The 24,104-nt window shown below is 39.3% G+C and overlaps 1 protein-coding gene across 5 annotated transcripts in view; it reads left to right on the forward strand.

The window, feature by feature from the left end:
* The window catches only part of lama2 (laminin, alpha 2), a 258,283-nt gene that overhangs the window by 108,395 nt on the left and 125,784 nt on the right, over nucleotides 1-24,104 (forward strand). For all 5 annotated transcript variants that reach the window (XM_059499216.1, XM_059499217.1, XM_059499218.1 and 2 more), the window contains exon 13: nucleotides 13,208-13,309. In XM_059499216.1, the coding sequence (XP_059355199.1) occupies nucleotides 13,208-13,309 (102 nt within the window). The remainder of the gene's footprint in view (nucleotides 1-13,207; nucleotides 13,310-24,104) is intronic.

Consider the following 24,104-nt stretch of genomic DNA (forward strand, 5'->3'; position numbering starts at 1 on the left):
GTTTTTGTATCTTTTTGAATCTTTGAAGTTTTGGTTGCATGGATTTCTATGCAGTGACAGATACCTTATCATGTTTCATGAAAATATCTTAATGTGTGTTTCAAATATTCAGTATACAAATTCCAAAGGAATAACATTCACATTAAAGGCAGGGAAGGTAAAAAAATGTATAAAAAACTTTTTTTCCAAATTTGTTTAAACTTTATTTATATATCAATACATAATTAAAAGTATAAAAATCGAGTGTCTGTAGACCTCTCACGACTGTTTTAAAGTCAGCTCATTATTTCCATTCACTCCACCCCCTCCCTTCTGGGCTCCTTCCAAAGCCTCTACTACGGCTCGCTAAGTAATGTTATGTTAGCTATATTACGCAGCTACGTGTGCTAATGACACATGCTTCATGAAAAAATAAACAAAAAAACATGTATGATCAAAATACAAAAAGAAAGATTTACCTGTCCAGCAGAAATAAAGCCATCAAGGAGTCACTTTTCAGCCCCTTGAGTTCCCTCAGTTCTCGCCATCGCTGGAAAGCAACGCCGATATTAACTCGCGTTTTATTTCTTTGTTTATCCAAAGACTTTTTGTTCATTGCCTTTTCTTGTACTGTTACTGTCTTCCTTTTCTTGCCTGGTTTGCCTTCACTAACTGCATAGGCTGGTACTGTGAATTTTGCTTGCTGTTTCTCTGCCATTGTTTTGGTATTCCTAGGATCCGTGCCTCTTGAACTCCTCAAATCAAACGTGCGCGCGCAAGTGGGCAGGTCATGTGTGGCAAAAGGGTGGTTGCCATGGTTGCGAGAGAGTGACAGTCGCCTAAGCCAATCCTATGTTTCGTCCCGAAATGGAAATAATGAGCTGTGTTTAATACAGATCAAACGGTCTAGAGTCACTCGATTTTTATACTCTTTTTATCAGAGTACTTACATTTTAATTATGCATTGATATATATAGAAAGTTTAAACAAATTTGGAAGAAAGTTGTTTATACATTTATTACCTACCCTGCCTTTAAGATCAGGAATATACATTAAGACAGGGCTGTAAATGGGGGTCAACCCCAATTCATATGCTCCTTTCCACACACACAGAGAGTGAGAGAGGGTTGAGGACTCGACAAGACAGTAAACAAGATGAATATGCATGTGATTTCCTGTGCATTCAGATGTGTGATGTGAGAATAAGTCCTGAGCTGTTAAAGTGGGTCAGTATGTGCCACCAATATTCTTTGACCTCTGAACTCTCTCCACTGCTAATGATGCCATTAATCTGAGTTTAAAGGTACTGGCAGCATTCATCTAAATGGCTTTTCATATCCACTTAGATTAGGCTGTACATTAAATTTACTTTTAAAGTTTTAAATTAAGGATTCATCCTCATTGAATGCACTGACCAGTTACATACGGAGAAAAAAAAAAGTGTATCTGGGTGAATCTCCTGATGCCTGTCAAGAACATGCCCATAAATTCATAAATTACAAATAATAATAATAATAATAATTAAAATAAAAACAATGGTCCTAAAAATAGACGTTATATTGGTTATGGTATATATATACTACATATATAATATGTATGTATGTATGTATGTATGTATGTATTTCTTCTGCTTGTGCAATGCAATATGTGTGGAACCCCGTTTCTGCCACAGAATAAAAATAAATTAATTAATTAAAAAAAAATAAAAAATACAATTATCCTCTCTCGCAATTCAGACTATTCTTCTTACATCTTGTAATTCTGAATTGCAAGGAAAAATAGATAATAGGATGTAATCACTGTTATTTTTATCTTGTTGCAGAAACAGGCTTCCATAAATATGACACAGACACTTCTTCATGAGATGCACTGTTTTATTTGCAGTAATGCACACAGCATTAAAACACTGATCACTTTGAGGCAGTTTTTATGGCTTTTGAGTCACAAATTGTGTATTTGTTTAACACTGGAACACTTAATGCTTTCCCTAAAAAAGAGTGTGACAGTAGATTTAGTTTAAAATGCACTTTACACACATTTGCAATCATTTTGAGTGGTTAGGTTACATGAACTTCTATTTTAAATGCTGGATCCAAGAGTCCATATAGATTCACTCTTTACATATTTTAAAGGGTGTCTGGTAATAGTATTAGTATGGTAATGGTAATCTCTATGGCAACAGCCTCCTTTGGTAAGATGACATTAAATAAGAGACCTACTCATACTTCCACAGAGACTTTCAGACATTTTTTCCATTGAGAGTTTAAATTACTGCGGAGAAAGTACACATTACCTGCAAAACTGTGGGTCTTTGCCATGCTTGTTCATGGATTTCACACATGGACTGGCGTCTCACATGGTGTGATGGAAATCATCTGCAATCGTGATTATGTGCAATTTGAAATCCCTTCCTGAAAACAGGGACATTTACATGTAATATTCCCAAAATCACATTATTTTATTATTATTATTTTAAACATGTCCAGGCAAACGTACATGCCACAAAAACTATTTTCAAATGATTTCCCTGCAATTAAGTTATATTAGGAGAGTGCTGGTTATTCACTCTCCGCACCGACAATTCCTGCCAGACCTGAGACTCGAACTCTAACCATTAGGTTACGACTGCCCTACGACTGCACCAAAACTAAAAAGTTTTGATCCTGGGATCAGTGCAACGTTCTAGTTGTGTTATACTGAAGCAATATCACACAAGTCATACCAAATAAACTGAAGAGAAGTATACTAATGAGAGTGCATCAGCTAAACTTAACCAGCCACCATTTACACAAACCTTGTTACATGAGCTAAAATTCCAATGCCCAAAGATACTAAATGATTAGTAATCGTTTGTAAACATTTACAAAAGATGAATAGTTTCCACTTTAGTTTGGATACTGCAAAACATGAACAAATACTTAATAGATTGTTTGTGAAGATGTGTAAATAGATATCTACACAACAAACAAAGACCATCAAATGAAGATCATATGAACTGAGATGTTAATCATTAGATAATGTTTAGTAAGTTTATAATAAGTTTATTAGTAAACATTAACAAGAACATTATCTTATATTTCTAGCTATCTGAATATATAAACTTATTAACATTTCAACATTATATAATGTTTGTTAATGATTTATAAATGAAAGTTATTATAAAGTGTTACCGGTTAATGTACTTCCAGCCAGTTGTTATCGTAGAATAACCCCCGACAGGGTGATCAGGACCCGATGTGAAGCAGAGGTTATTCTGCGATAACTACTCGCTGGATGAAGTTTGTTGGAGTTTATTGTTTGGTCTTCAGAGGTGGAAAGAGTATGAAAATATTCTACTCAAGTAAAAGTAAAATTACATTAATGAAATTTTACTTAAGTACAAGTAAAAGTACCAGTCTAAAAATCTACTCAAGTAAAAGTAAAAAGTAGCTTGTTTAAAATATACTCAGAGTAACACTGTTTAATGCAGGGCATGAATGCATTTAATCTGTAGATACAAATTAATAGACATAGACAAAAAGAATTGAAATTATAATTGAAATTATAAATAAACTAAATTATACTAATTATACTTTAAATGTGAAATCAAAACTGCTAGTAGGTGGCAACAAGTTACTGTTAATAAGTGAGTCATTGCGATTGAACCAAATCATTTAAATGGTTGATTCATTCAAGATCTAAACACCATCATTGCTAAGAGATGCAAAACTGTGCTATTGTGGCTGTGTTTGGAATTATTTTTGTTGTTTTAATAGAGCAAAAACAGGCAATATGTTGTCTAAAATGCAAGTCCCTGTAAGGGTGGTTTCCCTACAGTGGTTCAGGCTGTAGGATTGCCGAAGGACTAAAGAAACGTTGTCAGCACAATAGTATAAAATGTCTCAAGTTATGAATGTAACCATGGTTCCCTGAGTAGGGAACAAGACACTGCGTCCTCGTTATGACCCGTGTCTGAAGCATACTTTGAAAAAACACCAACGAGTTGGCCGGCTACAGCCTCTGACGTCACTACCGGCATGAGTATAAACAGGCACCGGGGGAACACATCATTCACTTCTTCGTCTGAAGCTTGTGTCCGCAGCATGGCAGGGAGCTAGAGGATGCAGTGTCTCATTCCCTACTAAGGGAACCATGGTTACATTCGTAACCTGAGACGTTCCCTTTCAAGGGAACTTCAAACTGTGTCCTCTAGGGGTCGCTATGGGGAACAGTATACCCACACCCACCATGCTGAGGGTAGTGCAGGCCAGAATCATGGCAAACACTAAGTACCAACTTTACCATTTCCATGGGAGTTGCCCCTGGGACGTTTAGACGGCTGTCTGTGACAGTACCCCTTACGGCCAAAGGCCTAAGCTACATACCCAACTTAATTGTTAGGGCCTCGGCCCGGGGTAGGACGATTCCTTTAAAGGGATACGGCTAAGAACCTAGCATTTTATACTAAGTATTGCCCGTCACACAGGGGCTACCGCTTGCTTTTGCAAAGGCTTGCTGAAGGAGCTGTGTCAACAGATCTCTAGTAGCAACCCCCTGTTTAGGATACATAGGTGCAGTGGTGCCCAAGATAAACGTGGCTTTTACCAACATAAGAAAGGACACGAAGCAACCATGCGAAGCCCTCACCATATAGGATTTTAGAAAGAATGCAGAATACTAGCGTGCGAACTTACCACAGTGTGGATTTCAGAAAGTGCGCAAAGACTTCATGTACACACTTACCATAGCATGGATTTTCAAAATACTGTTCTAAGGAGGGGCTCTTGTGGCAATCAGATAGAGCAGCTCATAGATGGAATGGTGCATCTCAAAACAATATGTTTGACAGTCATCAACTCGATCTGTGGAAATAATGCTGGAGCGCTCTGGGGAAAAAACAGAGAACTCAGTCTCATATGAGAGGAGAACTCCGAATTCAGAGTAGCGCACTCAGCACTACAAAGGAAACTCACAGAGTTTATTAGTAGACACATAACCACCAGCAATTTAATACACATAAGTATATACAGAAAGGGTTACATACTCACCCACCCTCCTGCGATGCAGCCCCGCTCAAGGGGCGCCTCCTTTGTCCGGACCATCAGTAGGGTGGTTGCTTTGAACATAGAACCAGCCAGAAACATCATAGGTCCAGCATAGGAGACTGTTATGCAAGAGGTTTCCACCTAACCTTGATCAGGTGGAGAGCTGGTGGTTACAGGGGAATTAGGAAGGGGGTGATAAAAGCAGAAGTTAAAAATCCCTAAAGGGAACGAGTAGATACCTCTGTATTGCTCTGGTTCAGACAAGAATGCTGCCTCGTCTGGATCACATTACTTAGGTTCTGCTTACCTCCTTGTGACCCACGATTCCTCTTACCCCAGCCCGCAGGTGGGGGGGAGCACGAGTCGCGATACTAGCCTTCTGTGTTTGGGCTCAGACCTGGACCTTCATGGAACGAAGGATCTGAAAGCAGCGGAGTGCGCCTTCGTCTCCCTGTACTTCTCGATCACTGTCTCAATAGAATTACCAAAAACCTCAGAAGGTGAAACCTGAGCATCGACAAGAAAGCCTTTTCTTTTCTCCCGATGTCTGCCAAGTTCACCCACAGATGTCTCTTCGTTACCACCATGGTCGCCATAGTCCCATCCAAGGCAGAGGCGGCCTGCTTGGGAGCCTGGGGAGAGATCTGTGTTGTGGTGCAGCTCAGCTACCTGATCAAGAAAAAGGCCCTCGCCTCTATCCAGGTCTCTTAGCAGATCAGTCTGATATGCTTGAAGCACCACCATTGTGTGTAATAAAGCCACAGCCTGACCTGCTGCTGCGTATGCCTTGCCATTTAAGCAAGATGTATTTCTTGAAGGGGCTTAGATGGCAAGGAGGGAGATTGAGAGAGGATGTCTCCCCGGCAGAAAGAAAGCTCTTTATACAGGGGACAACCTCTCTTAGCCGCTTTCGCTTATCGCCTCGATGTTGACACAACTCTTATGTCAACTCTTATGTTCAGCTGCCGACGAACACGAAAGGGAAAATCCCTCTCTAAACCATTCAGACAGATCCACCTGAAATTCTCATGAGCTCATTCTCCTCCGTTCCTCAGCAGCAGCGGGTCCTGAACCACAGGAAGCAGATGGCTGCCTTTTTTCCTTTTTTTCCCCGGAAAGAGAGATGAATGAGAGCAGAGCTTTTTCATTGAAAAAAAAAAAACGATCACAATGCACACAGATTGCCTCCTCAAAGACATTGCGTGCGTGCTCTTCACCCAAACAAATGACGCAAAGATCGTGTGTGCCATCAAGTGTCAAATAAAGTGAAGTGACATTCAGCCAAGTATGGTGACCCATACTCAGAATTTGTGCTCTGCATTTAACCCATCCGAAATGCACACACACAGAGCAGTGAACACACACACACACACTGTGAGCACACACCCAGAGCAGTGGGCAGCCATTTATGCTGCAGCGCCCGGGGAGCAGTTGGGGGTTCGATGCCTTGCTCAAGGGCACCTAAGTCGTGGTATTGAAGGTGGAGAGAGAACTGTACATGCACTCCCCCCACCCACAATTCCTGCCAGCCCAGGACTCGAACTCACAACCTTTCGATTGGGAGTCCAACTCTCTAACCATTAGGCCACGACTTCCCACAATTGCAGACACGGATGCACACATTGTCTAAACGCTTGCTAGTAGTCGCCATGACAGACAGAGAAAGATCGCTCTTACCAGATCTTTCAGATGCACGCTTCAAACAGAACAGTCAGTGAAGATGAAGAAGAGAATGACGTGTTCTCCTGATGCCTGTTTATAGTTGCGCCGGTAGTGACGTCAGAAGCTGTCGCCGGCCAACTCGTTGGTGTTTTTCAATGTATGCTTCAGACACGGGTCAAAACGAGGTGTTCCCCATAGCGACCTCTAGAAGACATTTCTGTACATTTCTAGTCTGTTACCACCCACTTATTGCGTAACAGAAATAAGTGCAGTTACAATAGCTAAATATGTGGGAGAGCTTGCTATTAAGTGACTATATTGTATTGCAATAGGTATCACTTCAAAGCTAATATTGAATCAAGGCTAGTTAGTATATAATTAATAATTGAAATGGTTTAATAACAATATTTTGTTATGGTTACATTTGAATTGGTTACAAAATATATAAAGGATGGTAAAACATATAGTTAATTGTACCCAACATGTATGTGATATATTACCTGAGAGAGAAAGAGAGAGGGGAAGATGGAGAGAGGGAGAAAAAAGAGGGAGAGAGGGCAGAGCCCTGAGAAGAGAGCTCCAGCAAAGGAAAGGTCTTCTTTTATCCCTTACTTGACCATGTGACTAAAACCCAAATGTGAGACATTCAAACTGACCAATCAGCAGACTACAGCTTCACCCACTGTGCAAAAGGTGTGGCAATTAGCAGACCTCCTATGTGTACACATGTTGGCTTACAGGCCTTGATCGATATCAGCACTTCTGTGACTTTAGCAATTCCAAATGGCCCTTTTGTTACTCAAGATGGGTTTGGGGCAGGAAAACAGAAGTCTTTGGTAATTTTTGACCTTACGTCCCTTAATTAACTTCTTGCTTTTTTAAATGTTGTAAAAAAAACTCTATATGTAATCACTCTTCATATTAGACTGATTTACTACAGTATATAAAATGATATAAATATATACATTTTCTACCCCTATGTCTTCAACTGTGTGATCATTCTAAATGCATTTTAACAGACTGAATAAGGCAGTGAAACAACACGCTCTAAATGTGCACGTGAATCTACAAGATTTCACAGCACTCTGAGTATTTGGTTTGGTTTGGTTTTTGCAAAATACTGATAATGTCAAATCACACATCATTAAAACAACAATTATGATATTATGGCAGACGATATATATCTCAATAGTGAAGTGAAAGTGACATACAGCCAAGTATGGTTACCCATACTAAATGCTCTGCATTTAACCCATCCAAAGTGCACACACACACACACACACACATGCACCCAGAGCAGTGGGCAGCCATTTATGCTGCAGCACCCAGGGAGCAGTAGAGGGTTCAGTGCCTTTCTAAAGGGTACCTCAGTCATGGAATTGAAGGTGGAGAGAGCACTGTACAGTAATGGCTGTCTTTTCTGTCTGCATCTTTCTTCAGATTTTAGAGCCAGTTTGTTCTCTCACGCTTTACTGCAGAAGTTTCCATGGAGCGTTTTTTTTTTTTTTTTTTTTTTTTTTATACTCAGTAATTAATGTGTTTTAAAATGTAGTGAAATATAATACTTCAAACAAAATATACTCAAGTGAAAGAAAAATTACAAGATTTTTAAAAATTCTTTAAAAAGAAGAAGCACACAAAAAAGCTATTCAATTACAGTGACATGAGTAAATTTAATTTGTTACTTTCCACCTCTGGGGGTCTTCTCTGTCTCGCCTTACTCTTCTTGTCAGTCAGCTCGAATCACTCTCCTCACTTGATAAATGAAATTTAACTCCAGCTGATGATCTGTGATGCGAATGACGCTCGTCAAGCTCAGCCACATTCAGTTTTTAATTGTAGTGTCTGTTCTTTAACTGAACTAAATCATTTTTATTACTGTAGAAAATCAAAGCGACGCTGGCGAGCGATTCCGTGGTAACACCGTCAGCACCAACTATCACAGCAAGCCTATCAACGTTGTTCATTTGGTTAAAGCCGGGACATACACGGTGTTATTGTCTACAAAATGTGTTATTTTTATTATTTTTTCATTTAGTCGGGCCAAATTCCAGCTTCCATTGTGTGTTATGTCACCTTTAAGTGTTTGTCATGTTCTGTACCAGATATATATAGCTGATATAGTTGATTTGGCTGTTTTCTATAGTATCCAGTATATTGCCTTATGTGAGTATACTGTACGTATAATCTAGCATCTTTGACCTGTCCACCATATCATTCCTCATCATAGCTAACGTTATTTTTGTTGCATAGCATCTGTTAATATTTGTATCATGTAGTTAGTGTATTTATAAAAGCAATAAGGCACTTGAGGTGGTGTAATGTTATGGATATCATCTCTGATCACATAAACATCAGCAGTTAGAAGAGGAACAGCTTCAGTGACAGAATGATGTCACTACAATCAGAGACACAAACATCTTACAAACATGTTAGAAATCTTTTCCTCACTGGTTTTATGGTGCAAGTTTGCACAGAAAGCATTTCCGCCCGTCTGGTCTCAAAATGTTTTTCTCCAGTTTTAGCGGTCGCTGGTGTTCACACATGGTACGAGTTAGTGTGTTTATGTGCTGCTCCTCTGATTGCATCCTTCCAGATGTGTGTAGCCTTTTGAACTGGATGTTTGTTTGTGGAGCTTTGTCTGTCTGTGTGTGTCTCTGTAGGTGGGCTCTGGTCCATATCAGGCCCATACTGCTCCCTGCTTGACTTTAAAGTGACGCGGCGGAAGGAGCAGGGGTTAGGGGCTGATTTCATGGAGAGGGGGGTTACAGCAGAGGCTGGAGGGCAGAATGTTCTGGAGTTGCTTGTCTTTTGTTTGAAGGCGCCCAGCAGACGGCCTGTATTTCATTTCCTGTAAGATGTGCCAGATTTGATGCTCTAATTTTCACTCTCTCCCCTTCATTTTTTTTGCAATCTAAACTCTCACTAACAAATAATAAAATGGTACCATGGCAATGCCATTGTTTTGTTGGCAGTACCTTGTTTTCTTTCTTAGTATTCTTTGAAATAACATTGAGTATAATGTAAATACCATGGTATATGTGACAGTCTGTAGCATTGTCATCTGGTACATTCATAGTACTTTTGTTTGTCCATATAATGGCAAGTGCATGTTATCACGTTAATATTAAATGATAAATCAAGTCAGTTAATAAACAGGTGGTTTCAGGTGACTCGAGCATGATTTCTTTTTATTTTTTGCTCAGAATCAAGTGAGTCTTGAACACTCGGGACAAGTGTCACAAGAGCTCGGCTGATAACGGGAAAGTGTGCTTGTTTCTGCCCTTCAGCTGTCATCCAGTAACAGAAGCTGTGTCTCTTTTCGAAGGCTGCGCCCTCTGGAGGTGCCATTCAAAGGCTGCATACGGTCAAGTACATTTTGACTGACAGCTTTTTAAAAGCCCGAACCCATTTACAGCCCAACATAATCCAAATGTGCGCACACACACAGCTCTTGTGCCTTTTGTCAAGAATGAGTCATTTATACAGGTTTTAACAATTTATTCATGACTAGCGAAGGCTATAGGCCACTTGGAAGTTGGAACAAAGAAATAAAATAAGTCCTGTCTAACATTGTATCTCAGCACTCTAAATAGCCCTATAGGCCAACACACCAATGAAAACGAGTGTTTCTTAACAAATTAAATTAAGATAAATTCTAAATTAAGATGGGTATTTGGCAATAACGAAATTAAGATAAAAGCTTTGCCGGATTTTCTTCGCCTCTAGCAGTTGACATTTAATAAAAGAATAATGCCAACATTAAGTTCAAGTTCAAATTCTTTATTTGTCCCCAATGGAGCAATTCGTTGTGCAACAGATAGTATAACAAAGCACACACAATACCAATACAAAAATTGCCTACCATGCAGGTATGGTTAAAATAATAAAAACAATAAACAATCAATAAATTAACCTATATACTCTATCTACATTATGCATTTAAGACTCAATTAATATTTAGTTATAATTTGAAAAACCTTCACTCACAGAGATTAGGGTAGGCCTACATGTTTTTGTGGAGGAAAATGATTGAATCAACTGTAGATGTCTTCAGCGCGTTCCTGCGCTCACTGATGGTGCGTCCAGCATTATAACCCACTGGCTCATTATTCTCATTATAACATGGTCAAAACTTTTCCACACCTCAGACTTTGCTTTAGTTGCTGGTGCAACCAAATCGTAGTTGCTAGAGGCAAATTTTCGCATCTTTCTCGTGCTAATCGAAACACATCACATGACTGCTCATTTACCTTGTAAACCGGAGTGCAAGTCCGAGCCCTGCCCGAGCCCCAGAAAATTATAGAAATTAAGCCCGAACCTGACCCAACCCGTCGGGTCCCATCAAGTCCCGTCGGGTTCGGACAAAGATCTTCATCTATAGTATCATTTCAAAAAAGCAAGTAGGACACTCTGAATGCGACCTTACAATTCTTTCGAAGGTTGCATGAGGTGTATCCTTCACTGCTACAGAAAACCCACAATTATTTGCGTCAACGTAAACGTTATTATTTGAAAAAAAAAGTAGCTGCCCACAAGATTTTACGTTAAAAATTAAGTATTTTCTTACATTGGTTAATGGTCACATTACATGCAGGTAAACAAATAAAACATATATTTATTATTTTAAATTATTATTTTTTTTTTTACAGTTTTATAATTTAATTAATTATTTATTTTCATTAAAGTCGCAAACCATTAATCTCACCAATCTAGTTTGGGAAACCATGATGTAATGTAATGTTTAATGCACTTCATGTTATTTTATTTCTTTCTCTCTACATTTTTATATCAATATTGTACAAGATTATCCTATTTCAGTCAATGTAATACACAAGCTATTTCAAACTGAATCAAAAGGTAGTCAGATTATATAGTAAGTTACTAACTACAGTTTTTGTCATGTAATTGGGAATCAGTAACATTGTCACGTAAACATACTCAAGAAGGCTAAAATGCACAAGGGTGATTATCTAATTGGCAACTAAACTAGACACAAGTGATGATGATGATAATTAGCAAATAAATGACTATAACAAAAACAGCAACCCATGAGCTAAAAGTCCATGAACACAAACTGGAGCTCAGGCTGAGAGTAATAAAAATAGTCTGAACACCCATTATTATAGGGACTGATATCATTTGTGTAAAAATAAATAAATATATAAATGAACAATGTTGCAATTATAATTTACTAATCTTTTCAATGTCTGTATTGTCTAGTTTGTAAAACAGTCTTGTAGAAGCCATGTGAGAAATAAGTGACTTCTATAAGGGACATCTGTAACCTTGATGGCCCAGTTGTTTGGTGTTTTAAGAACAACAGTATTTATGATTATGACTGCAAACACAAAGCATGGCAAGACTCTAACAGTGTAGTAGAAGAATAGTGGGTGAAAACTGAAAGTGAATAATAAGCACGATTGATCACTAAGAAGGACTGTGTCCAAACAACACAGAACTACTGCTGTACAGTGGCAGCAAACCTCAATTTTCACCTTGAAGGCCCTGTTTCCACAAAAATCAAACACAGAGGTCTTCACAAAGCCAGCAGCAACTGTTAAAACTTGAAATCACAGTCACTTGACTTGAATATGATCAGACCACCTCCTTCAACATCTCTGAGACAATTGTGTTGTACGATGTTCTGATAGACAACATTCACCTGGAGACCATTCAAAGTGTGTATGAATCTACTCTACGAGGGTTGGGTGCTCTGTTACAGGCCAATGTGGTGTAACACCTAAAGAATAAAACTTTTCACATTTCCCAGGTGTTCAAATTATTTTAGTCCAACCCATGTATGCATGTGAATTACTTGCAATAAAGTAATTGGGAGGAAATGAGCTTAACTGCCATGAAAATAATGTCTCAAACTTAATGGTCTTTGGATAACGCTTCATTTTGTGTAAGCGAAACATCATTTTGGTGTGAAATAAGACATTTCTTGGGCGATTTGCCCAAATGTCATTTCAGGCTTGCCGGCCAGCTACAGTGCTGAAGAATCAATAGTTTTTTCACGTGTTGGTCTGGAGACAAATGTCTTTTCTCTTTCCTTTAGACATGAGCAGTCAGAACATATAAAAGTGGGACGAGCAAGACGTGTTGATGTTTGGTTTGGTTGTGAATGCCATATGAGGCTGGTGTGTTGGAGAGATGTGCTCTGAACTCGACTCAAAGGATGCTGCAGTATAACCCAAGCCTGTCTTGAGAGATATGAAGTGTAGATATGTGTAGGAGTATGTATGTGTGAGTGGGTGTTTGTGTGTGTAAAAAGCCAGCATTGGATGCAGAAAACACACAGTGAAGTGTTGTTCTCCCCTGTGGAGCTGGTCTGATTTAACCGTGTTGATTTGCCCTGCAGCATAACATTTCTCAATAACAGGGAGAGAATGCACTCACATCGCTCAGCTTTGTTCAGAGGGGCAGAGATGTGTGTGTGTGTGTGTGTGTGGCTTCATCAATAATCACTGTGTTGAACTTGTTTTCGACCTTTTCCCTTGCTGACCCTTGCTGCTGTTTGTGTGTGTTTGCGTCTGCAGCTCCTGGCATACGGAGGCTGGCTGGAGTATTCGCTCTCTTATGACACAGAAAGCAAAGACGGCCCCGTTCGCATCATCAGCGCTCCTGATGTCATCATAGAGGTACGTCTGCACAACAACAAACACGTTCACACTGCGCTTGATGGGATCAAGGCGAGTAAATGGTTTCTTTAAACTCTGTGCGGTTGTGATTCATTGTGAAACATGCAGGCAGACTCTCTCCACCTTTAGACCTTTAAAGGAAATAGAATTTTTCTCGCCAGCAATTTAATTGAAAATTCAATTCAATTCAATTCAAGTTTATTTGTATAGCGCTTTTTACAATACAAATCGTTACAAAGCAACTTTACAGAAAATTATGTTTCTACAATATTTAGTAGTAGCTAGTAGTTTGTGCACGTTTGACAGGATTTTAGAAAAATAAAAATAATAATAATAATACAAGACGTAGTCAGCTAGATGATGAACTATCAATATTATTAATTAATAGTAATTATATGATGCAGTCACACATGTAGCAATAATTGTTAGTGCTGTTGTTGATTCAAGGTTAGCATCATCTGGGGTCCTCTGAGGGTCAGCATCAACTCTTCTCAGGTGTTCTGGATCCAGACTGGAGCTTGTGTAAATCCTAGTTTCGGCAAAACATAGAAACAAAACAGAGACATCTTTAGCATAGCTGCTGATCCAACAAAGTAAAATTAGTTTAACCCAAGCTAAAGAATAAAAATGCATATGCAACTACACTCACAATTTAAGAGATACATTATTTGAATGCTTGGTGAAAGAGATGCGTTTTTAATCTAGATTTAAACAGAGAGAGTGTGTCTGAACCCCGAACATTATCAGGAAGGCTATTCCAGAGTTTGGGAGCCAAATGTGAAAAAGCTTTACCTCCTTTAGTGGACTTTGCTATCCTAGGAACTACCAAAAGTCCAGCGTTTTGTGACCTTAAGGTGTGTGAATGGTTGTAGCGTGGTAGAAGGCTAGTTAGGTACGCAGGAGCTAAACCATTTAGGGCCTTATAGGTAAGTAATGATAATTTGTAACAGATACGGAACTTAATAGGTAGCCAGTGCAGAGACTGTAAAATTGGGGTAATATGATCATATTTTCTTGACCTGGTAAGGACTCTAGCTGCTGCATTTTGGACGACCTGTAGCTTGTTTATTGACGAAGCAGGACAACCACCTAGAAGTGCATTACAATAGTCCAGTCTAGAGGTCATGAAAGCATGAACTAGCTTTTCTGCATCAGAAACAGATAACATGTTTCTTAGCTTGGCAATGTTTCTAAGATGGAAGAATGCAGTTTTTGTAACATTGGAAATATGATTTTCAAAAGACAAATTGCTGTCTAATATAACACCCAGATTTCTTACTGTAGAGGAAGTAACAGTACATCCGTCTAGTTGCAGATTGTAATCTACAAGATTCTGTGTGGTGTTTTTTGGTCCAATAATTAATATCTCTGTCTTATCCGAATTTAATTGGAGAAAATTATTTGTCATCCAATCTTTTACATTTTTAACATACTCTGTTAGCTTAGATTATTGGGAAGTTTCATCTGGTCTCGTTGAAATATATAGCTGAGTATCATCAGCATAACAGTGGAAGCTAATTCCGTATTTTCTAATAATATTACCAAGGGGCAACATGTATATTGAAAATAGAAGGGGACCTAGGACGGATCCTTGTGGCACTCCATATTTTACTGATGATTAGGGTTAGGTTAGTAACCTTAATTTATTTAAGTAAACAAAATGGTAGCGATCGGACAGGTAGGATCTAAACTATCTTAGAGCCTGCCCTTGAATACCTGTATAGTTTTGTAATCGATCTATGAGTATGTCATGATCTATGGTGTCGAACGCAGCACTAAGATCAAGTAAGACTAGAAATGAGATGCAGCCTTGATCTGACGCAAGAAGCAGGTCATTTGTAATTTTAACAAGTGCAGTTTCTGTGCTATGGTGGGGCCTAAAACCTGACTGAAATTCTTCATACAGATCATTTTTATGCAGGAAGGTGCTCAATTGAGCAGACACAACTTTTTCTAAAATTTTAGACATAAATGGAAGATTTGAAATAGGCCTATATTTTGCCAGTACACTAGGATCTAGTTTTGGTTTCTTAATAAGAGGCTTGATAACCGCCAGCTTGAATGGTTTTGGGACGTGACCTAAAGATAACGACGAGTTAATGATATTGAGAAGCTCTTCCTGTCCTATATTTGTAAAGCACTGCAGTTTATCTTTGGGTGCGATGGATGAAACTGAAGTGTTAGACGCTGTAGAATCTACATTCGCTATTGTATTTCTAATGTTATCTATTTTATCAGTGAAGAAATTCATAAAGTCATTACTATTTAACGTTGGTGGAATATTTGAATCAGGTGGCGTCTGGTAATTTGTTAATTTAGCCACTGTGCTAAATAAAAACCTTGGATTGTTTTGGTTATTTTCAATGAGTTTGTGGATATGCTCTGCCCTAGCAGTTTTTAGAGCCTGTCTATAGCTGGACATACTGTTTTTCCATGCAATTTTAAAAACTTCCAAGTTAGTTTTTCTCCATTTGCGTTCAAGTCTACGAATTTCTTTCTTGAGAGAGTGAGTATTACTATATACTATAGTAATACTCTACTATAGTAATATAGTAATACTGTTATACCATGGCACAGTACGTTTTTCTCTAACCTTTTTCAATTTGATGGGGGCAACAGCTTCTAATGTATTAGAGAAAATAGTGCCCATGTTGTCAGTAATTTCTTCTAATTCATGTGTATTTTTGGGTACAAATAGCAGTTGAGATAGATCAGGCAGGTTATTTGCGAATCTGTCTTTGGTGGCTGGAACAATAGTTCTGCCCAGACGGTAACGCTGAGACATATAGTTAATATCAGTTATACGCAGCATGCACGATACAAGGAAATGGTCTGTAATATCATCACTTTGAGGTACGATATCTATAGCAGTAAGATCGATTCCATGCGATATAATTAGATCTAGTGTATGATTAAAACGATGAGTGGGCCCGGTGACATTTTGCTTGACTCCAAAGGAGTTTATTAGGTCAGTAAACGCAAGTCCTAATGTATCATTTGCATTATCAACGTGAATATTAAAATCTCCCATGATTAGCGCCTTATCAACTGTAACTAGAAGGTCTGAGAGGAAATCTGCAAATTCTTTTAGGAATTCTGTATACGGCCCTGGTGGTCTATACACAGTAGCCAGAGCAAGAGATACATTAGATTTCTTTTGCATGTCTGACAGTGTAACATTTAGCAGAAGTATTTCAAAAGAGTTAAACCTGTATCCTGTTTTCTGGGTAACATTGAGAATATCACTATATATTGTTGACCAGTCTGACGGGGCTCATGCTTATAACAGTAGTTCGGTGGAGTAGACTCATTTAGACCAAAATAATCATTTGGTTTTAGCCAGGTTTCAGTCAAGCAGAGTACATCAAAACTATTTTCTGTGATCATTTCATTTACAATAACTGCTTTGGGTGTGAGTGATCTAATATTTATGAGCCCAAACTTTAAAAATTGTTTTTGTTCATTTACTTTACATTTTTCTGGTTTAATTACGATAAGATTTTTTCTAGATCCTACATTATATTTTGACCTCACTATTCGGGGAACAGACACAGTCTTAATAGTTTTTACAGCGCAAAGTACTTTTATCATTTAAGCGGGTGGAACAAAACTCGTCATAATAGTTATTAGAGAATTGTCTTACTAGTCACATGGAGCGAAGTGTCCTGGAGATGTTGTCAGAGAGCAGCTCCGCTCCGATTCTGCTGGGGTGTAATCCATCAATCTGTTTCCTAGGAAACAGAAAACTGTTTTTTGAAGTCGTCGTACAGCTTCCACTTGACCTCCTCTAAATTTTGGTCCAAATATGTGCCTGTCACAACACAAGCAGATTTTTTATTTTCTAAATGGTTTTCCTACAGGCAAATGTGACACTGAAGAGACCAGTCAGAAAGTGAAGCTGTCACTTGACAATTAATTTATTAATTACATTTATTTAATTTTTTTAATCAGGGGTAATACACGTTAATAAAACAGTAAATCCTTGTAAAAAGATTAACTCAGGCCAACTCATTTTCAGCTGTAGTCCAAGGACATGTTTCAGTTTAAATGAAATCAAATGAATGAATTAATTAATTAAATTGACTTCATTGTTTATTTATTTTATTTTGTTTTAGAAAAATCACTGACTTTTTGACACTGACACTGACAGTCATGGTTCTTTTAAAGACAAATGGTAACTGACAAAAACTATACATATATATATTTCTGTTTGCTCTTGTGGAACAAGATATCTGATTTACTCCTTAAATATGAAGTAAAATCATTAAGAATCTTAAAAACCAACAATAAATCATCTAATCTGATCTAGTCTTCCCAGCTCAAAAATAATAATACTAATTCCACCATAATGGAAATTCTTTGGCTTTTTATCTGATTCTCAAGAGCTTGCTTAAGAACAGTTTCAACAGGCTTAAGATCATACTTGCATGTTTGTGTACAAGTTGTCCCATAATATGCGGTAGAATCATAGTTTTCATGAATAACATTTCAGTCTCCTAAGTTAAGCTATTTCTAATGAACCTAAAATTGGCTAAATTAAATTTCACTGTAATAACCACTTTCTTACCTTTAAAAGAAAGCTAAGAATCAATTATTATTCTGAAAAGTTAATTTCTGTCCTTATATTGCTGCTTTAACATCAAACTTTTACCCTTTCTGTTAAAAAACAAACAAACACATGCTTAGAAATTTCTTGACATTCAGATACAAATAAGTGACGCCTGGACCACAAAACCAGTCCTAAGAGTATTTTTTTTAGAAATTGAGATTTATAGATCACCTGAAACCTGAATAAATAATATTTCCATTGATGTATGGTTTATTAGGATCGGACAATATTTGGCCGAGATACAACTACTGTATCAAAATCTGAGGGTGCAAAAAAATAAAAATACTGAGAGAATTAGCAATGCATATTACTAATCAAAAAATAAGTTTTGATGTGTTTACAGTTGGAAATTTACAAAATATCATCATGGAACATGATCTTTACTTAATGTCCTAGTGATTTTTAGCATAGAAGAAAAATCAATAATTTTGACCCATACAGTGTATTTTTGGCTATTGCTACAAATATACCCCTGTGGGATAGTTCACCCAAAAATGAATGCTCTGTCATCATTTACTCACCCTCATGTCGTTCCAAACCTGTATGAGTTGCTTTCTTATGTTGAACATAAAAGAGGATATTTTGAAGATTGCTGGTAATCAAACAGTTGTTGGTCCCCATTGACTTCCATAGTAGGAAAATAAATACTATGGAAGTCAATGGGGACCACCAACTGTTTGATTACTTGCAATCTTCGAAATATCTTCTTTTATGTTCAACATAAGAAACCACCTCATGCACATAAATGATGACAGAAATTAATTTTGGGTGAACTATCCCTTTAAGACTATGTGTTCCAGGGTCACATATGATTTAGTAAGTCATTGTCAGACCTGATCCAAGGATTTCCTTTTTCAAATGAACATTAATAGGTGACTTTAGGATTGCCCAGAGAGTTGTAAATTAGGGTTAAAACTGCTGATGACCTCAAAAAAAGTTCTGCTGTCCTTGTGTTCTTTGGATGGTTAATTAACTTACATTATACCTACAGCTGCTTGGCCACATAATTGCTGCTTGCAGCTATATTTTTAATTAACTCTTTTGTTAAAAAAAAATAAACAATATCAAAAATGTACATATGCTGTTTGCATAAACATAAAATCCATGTGCTGTATTCTTGAGTAGAGGAAAGGGGCCAAAGGAAAGGGCCAAAACCATATTGGACGTAATTTCTGCAAAAAAAAACAGCAAAACAAAAATAATACAATTTGAGGAATTAATATGTCACCAGCATCAAATATATGCATTTTTATGGAGAATATGTTCTAATGTAAAAGAAGGCTTTACCATATTCGATTTAGGCTTTGGGTGCTTTTATATGCAGCACACAAGAGAGCCGAGTCGTGGGGTTTGTACCTGTGTGTTCGAGGCTAAATGACCTCACCTTTACCCAGAGATCCCATTATTGGAGCCCATTACCATTATACTGACACCTCGCCTCATCGGTCCCGTCATGTGTGTGTGCTCGTCTCAGGGCACAGCGCGGCCGTCTGGGTTTCGTACAGAAGTCCAGATGTTTATGTCTGCGAGCATGTTTGTTTGTGAGTGTGAATGCGTGTGTTTGTGATGTGGCACAGCTGTGTTTATGTTTGTGTGAGCCTTCTCACAAGCTTGCAGGAGCATTTACGTCTGTGTGTTTAAAGCATGCTTGAGTCTGCATACACATACCTGTTTGTGTAATTCCTGTCTGCTTAGCTCAGCTGACACGCGGTGTATTCTCCTTTATTTAGTCTGGCAGAAAAGCACTCTCCTAATATTTGGTTTATTCATGTTGCTTTAAAGAATTTTTTGGTAACACTTCATAATAACTTTCATTAATAAATCATTAAAAAACATTACATAATGCTTAACTGATCATTAGTTAATGTTAACAAATGTCATTAACCTTTCAATGCCTTTTTAAAGTCCTACAAAAGATTTTAACAGAAATTACACAATGATTACAAGTTTATTTGTTAATGTGCTGTTGAATGCTTACAAGTGTCTTTAAACTTCAGTTCACATCTTAGCTAATGCTTATTTTTACATTTAAAAATGTTGTGAAAATATAGCTTAATTATTAACTTTAAGCAATTCACAAATTATTCATGTTAATATATTCATTAACTCATAATCACAGTCTGTAAAGGTCATATATTTGGTCTTTGTTTGTTGTGTAGACTTCTACTATTTGCACATATTTCATCATTTATTAATTATTTGTTAATATTTTTGCAGTACCCAATCTAAAGTAGAGATCACCATTGCATCATTTGTAAATGTTTATAGACATTTACAAGGTATTTTTTTATCTTTATTGGCACTGGACTTTTAGCTACTTTAACATAATTTGTGTAAAGTGTGACTGGTTAAGTTTAGGTAAATGCTTGGCAAAGATATATCGGCAGTGGTGTAATGTAACAGTGTACTAATACTTTGTAAGAGTACTTAAGTATTTTTGGGGAGTATCTGTACTTTACTTGAGTTTTTATATTTCAGTCAACTTTTACTTTTACTCCACTACATTTCCAAATTAAAATGTAAACTGTTTGTCAGATACATTTCCCTGAAGCGTATTCGTTACTTAATACAAAATAATCAGAAGTCAGTAGGACGGGGACTACAGGAAAGCAGGTTTACAAATCAGTGTTCCCTTTCAGTCGGTCACTCTCGACGCCACGTCGGTGACCGACGAATATGGGATATCGCTTTGATAGACCAATCTACTTCGAGTGTAAACTAAACGAGCCAATGCACATTGGCATGCAATTATTGCATCCATCTGCCACTGATCACTGCGTGAGTATAAGAGGGCAGCAGGTGCAATACATACCAGCTTTTCGCTTTGGAGCCGAGCGTTAGTATCGCTCTGCTCAACTGTGTCTGCTGTGAACTACGAGTTCAGCACGCTCTCGGAAGCTTCGTGTGTTGGCGACATGGCGCTTCAGCAGCGGTCGTTCCTGTGTTGAGTGGATTGCACACTTCAGGCTGCAGGCAGGCTGCCCCTCCCGTCCCGGCCCCCGTCAAACTTGGCGGTGAGCTGAAGAGCAAGAGGCCCCGGGACGGGTGACCCAGAGAGATGTAGCTGCTTTCTGGGGGATGGTGAAGGCACCTCTCACTCCCCTGGAAGAGGGCCAGGTGGAGAATATGGAAATCTCGACAGGAGAGCAGTTTTCTCCCTCTCTGGGTCCCAGGAGAGCACGGAGAGTTGCGGACGGCCAAGCTCTGGACCTCACTCATCCTCCTCCTTCGCCAGGTGGCAGCAGCGGGCGGTTCGAGAGCGTCAACAAAGGCCCTACTCACGCACCCTCTGCCAACCCGTGGAACCAGGTGAGCCCTGCACCCCACACTCGCACCACACTCCGGCCTGCTCACAAGCCGCCCGAGTTGGGTCCCTGTGTTCCACCTCGCTGCCCCACTGCGGGTACGGCTGTGGTTCCGCTGGTCCTGCCTGTATGGTTTTTAAGCACCTGGTCAGCGCTACCCAGCCCGTCTCGCTGGCTTCTGCGAACCATCAGCCTCGGCTATGCGATTCAGATCGCCCGGCATCCCCCCAAGCTCTGCGGTGTCCGCTTCACTACAGTGAAAGTGTGCGATGCTCCTGTCCTGCGAGAAGAGTTCGCAGTCCTACTGGCGAAGGACGCGATAGAGCCGGTCCCCCCCCATATGAGGATGGGGTTTTATAGCCCGTACTTCATTGTACCCAAGAAAGGCGGTGGGTTGCAACGGATCTTGGATCTGCGAGTTTTGAATCGGGCCCTCCATCGGTTTCCGTTCAAAATGTTGACACAGAAATGCATTTTCAGGTGCGTCCGTGCCCAAGATTGGTTTGCAGCGATCGACCTGAAGGACGTGTACTTTCATGTGTCCTTCCTTCAGCGCCACAGACCTTTTCTGCGTATTGTGTTCGAAGGACTGGCATATCAGTACAAGGTCCTGCCCTGCTGGCTGTCCCGGTCTCCCTGTGTCTTCACGAAAGTCACGGAGGCAGCTCTCATTCCTCTCAGAGAGCAGGGTGTTTGCATTCTCAACTACTTAGACGATTGGCTGATACTAGCACAGTCTCGAGATCAGTTGTGCGAGCACAGGGATGTAGTGCTCCGGCAACTGAGCCTGTTGGGCCTTCAGGTCAGCTGGGAAAAGAGCAAACTCTCCCCATTGCAGAGGATCTCTTTTCTCTGTATGGAGTTGGATTCGGTCAAACAGACAGCACGCCTCACAGAGGAACGTGCACGGTCGGTGATAGCCTGCTTGAATACGTTCAAGAGCAGGACAGCGGTCCCACTGAAACTCTTTCAGAGGCTCCTGGGGCATATGGCGGCCACGGCGGAACTTACACCGCTCGGCCTATTACATATGAGACCGCTCCAGCACTGTCTTTATGGCCGAGTCCCGAGGTGGGCGATTTGCCTCCGAGACCCCCTTCGGGAAGGATGGGGCTTCCGAAGCGTCCCGGCTCCAAGCGGATCGGGTACGTTTTCCCAGTGTTTTCCAATCTCACCCAGTGAGGTAGTGCTTTGAAAACGGTGAGTGGAGCTACTTGTTCTGAGCCCCAGCCTACACCTAATAGGGGCGCAGGCGGCTCGCACAGGGCACTGGAAGGGGCAGCACCCATGGCGCTTTGATAGGGATCCCATATTCGTCGGTCACCGACGTGGCGTCCCGTCGCCATGGTTGCTGTACCGCCGCTGAGCTGCCGGGTCCCCGGCTCGGCTCCTCAGCGAAAAACTGGTATGCATTGCACCTGCTGCCCTGTTATACTCACGCAGTGATCAGCGGCAGCTGGATGCAATAATTGCATGCCAATGTGCATTGGCTCGTTTAGTTTACACTCGAAGTAGATTGGTCTATCGAAGCGATATCCCATATTCGTCGGTCACCGACGTGGCGTCTCCGTTCCCTCCTTCAGCAATATACAGTAATGATCCAATATGACATTATCAAGTAGGCTATATCACCAAATCACACACAGAGTGCACGCCTGTTGATTTATTTGTCCATTAAAACTCAAAATTCCAGGCATTGTAAATTGTAGACGGCATAAATGATTCTGTATGCTTTTTATATTTCTATAATTTAATATAGTTAATTTAATCTATATGACACAAAGAATAGCATTTTCTGCAGATATCAGCAAGAACACAATTAATAATCATTTTATACAAGTTCAGTAAAACAATAGGCTCTATCTTAATGATCTAAACACAAAGTGTAAAGCGCACGGCACAGGTGAACTCAGAACATGTCCAAATCCACTTTTGCTATTTTAACGATCGAAAAACGGTCTTGGAATGGGTTGTCCCTGTTCTCTTAATAAGTAATGGTCATAACGTTGAATAAACCAATCAGAGTGTCATCTCCCATTCCCTTTAAGAGCGACATGCGCTCGCACCAGGACGGATCGCTATTTGCATGGAGGAATTTGTTGCCGGAAAAGCTGAACGCTTCTCAATCGAAGAAACCTATCTGCTCGTGAGAAAACTTAAAGTGCGTGAGCAGATAATCTACGGGACAAGCAGGAATACACCAAAGCTCAGCGCGATGAGTTAGTTAATATATACAGTATGTGTGTGTATTGGCACGATTGTTCAATTAATTAGCCAATTGCATTCATCATTATAAGTAGTAATAGGCTGAATTGCATATAGGTAGCCTAATTCTAGCTAATACACGCAATTACTTTCCATCATTACATTTTTATATTTATGTAGCCTACAAAATAATATTATTTTACAGTGTAATCCTTTTGTTTTTAATATTTGGCATGTTTGTGTGAAGCGCATCCCTGTGTGTAAAAAGCAAAGTCAATGTGCACTGTGGACCCGCCCAGAGGTGCATTTTCTAACGCGCTCTTTAAATAACAAAAAAATATTGCGCCATTGACTTTAGACTTTAGACCAGGTTTGAGTTGGTCTATGGCGCAGTCTATTTTCAAACTAGCAACTGAAACTAGCAAACACACTTGCACTGCGCCTTGCGTTGCATTGCGCCGGGTGTATGATAGGCCCAAATAAGTGACTTACATTTTAGAGGTAATATTGCTTGTTTTTGCTCAGTTTTGCCAATGAAAGTAGTTCCAAACAAAGATCACACAGCAACGTTTTGTGTCTCTGAGCAATGCACCATGTTTACTTATTGAATGAATCAGATTTTTGAATGAATCGGTTGTTAAAAACGTTTCAGTGATTTAATCATTAACACAGTTGA

The sequence above is a fragment of the Carassius carassius genome, chromosome 18 (assembly GCF_963082965.1).
Source record: "Carassius carassius chromosome 18, fCarCar2.1, whole genome shotgun sequence".
NCBI lineage: Eukaryota > Metazoa > Chordata > Actinopteri > Cypriniformes > Cyprinidae > Carassius > Carassius carassius.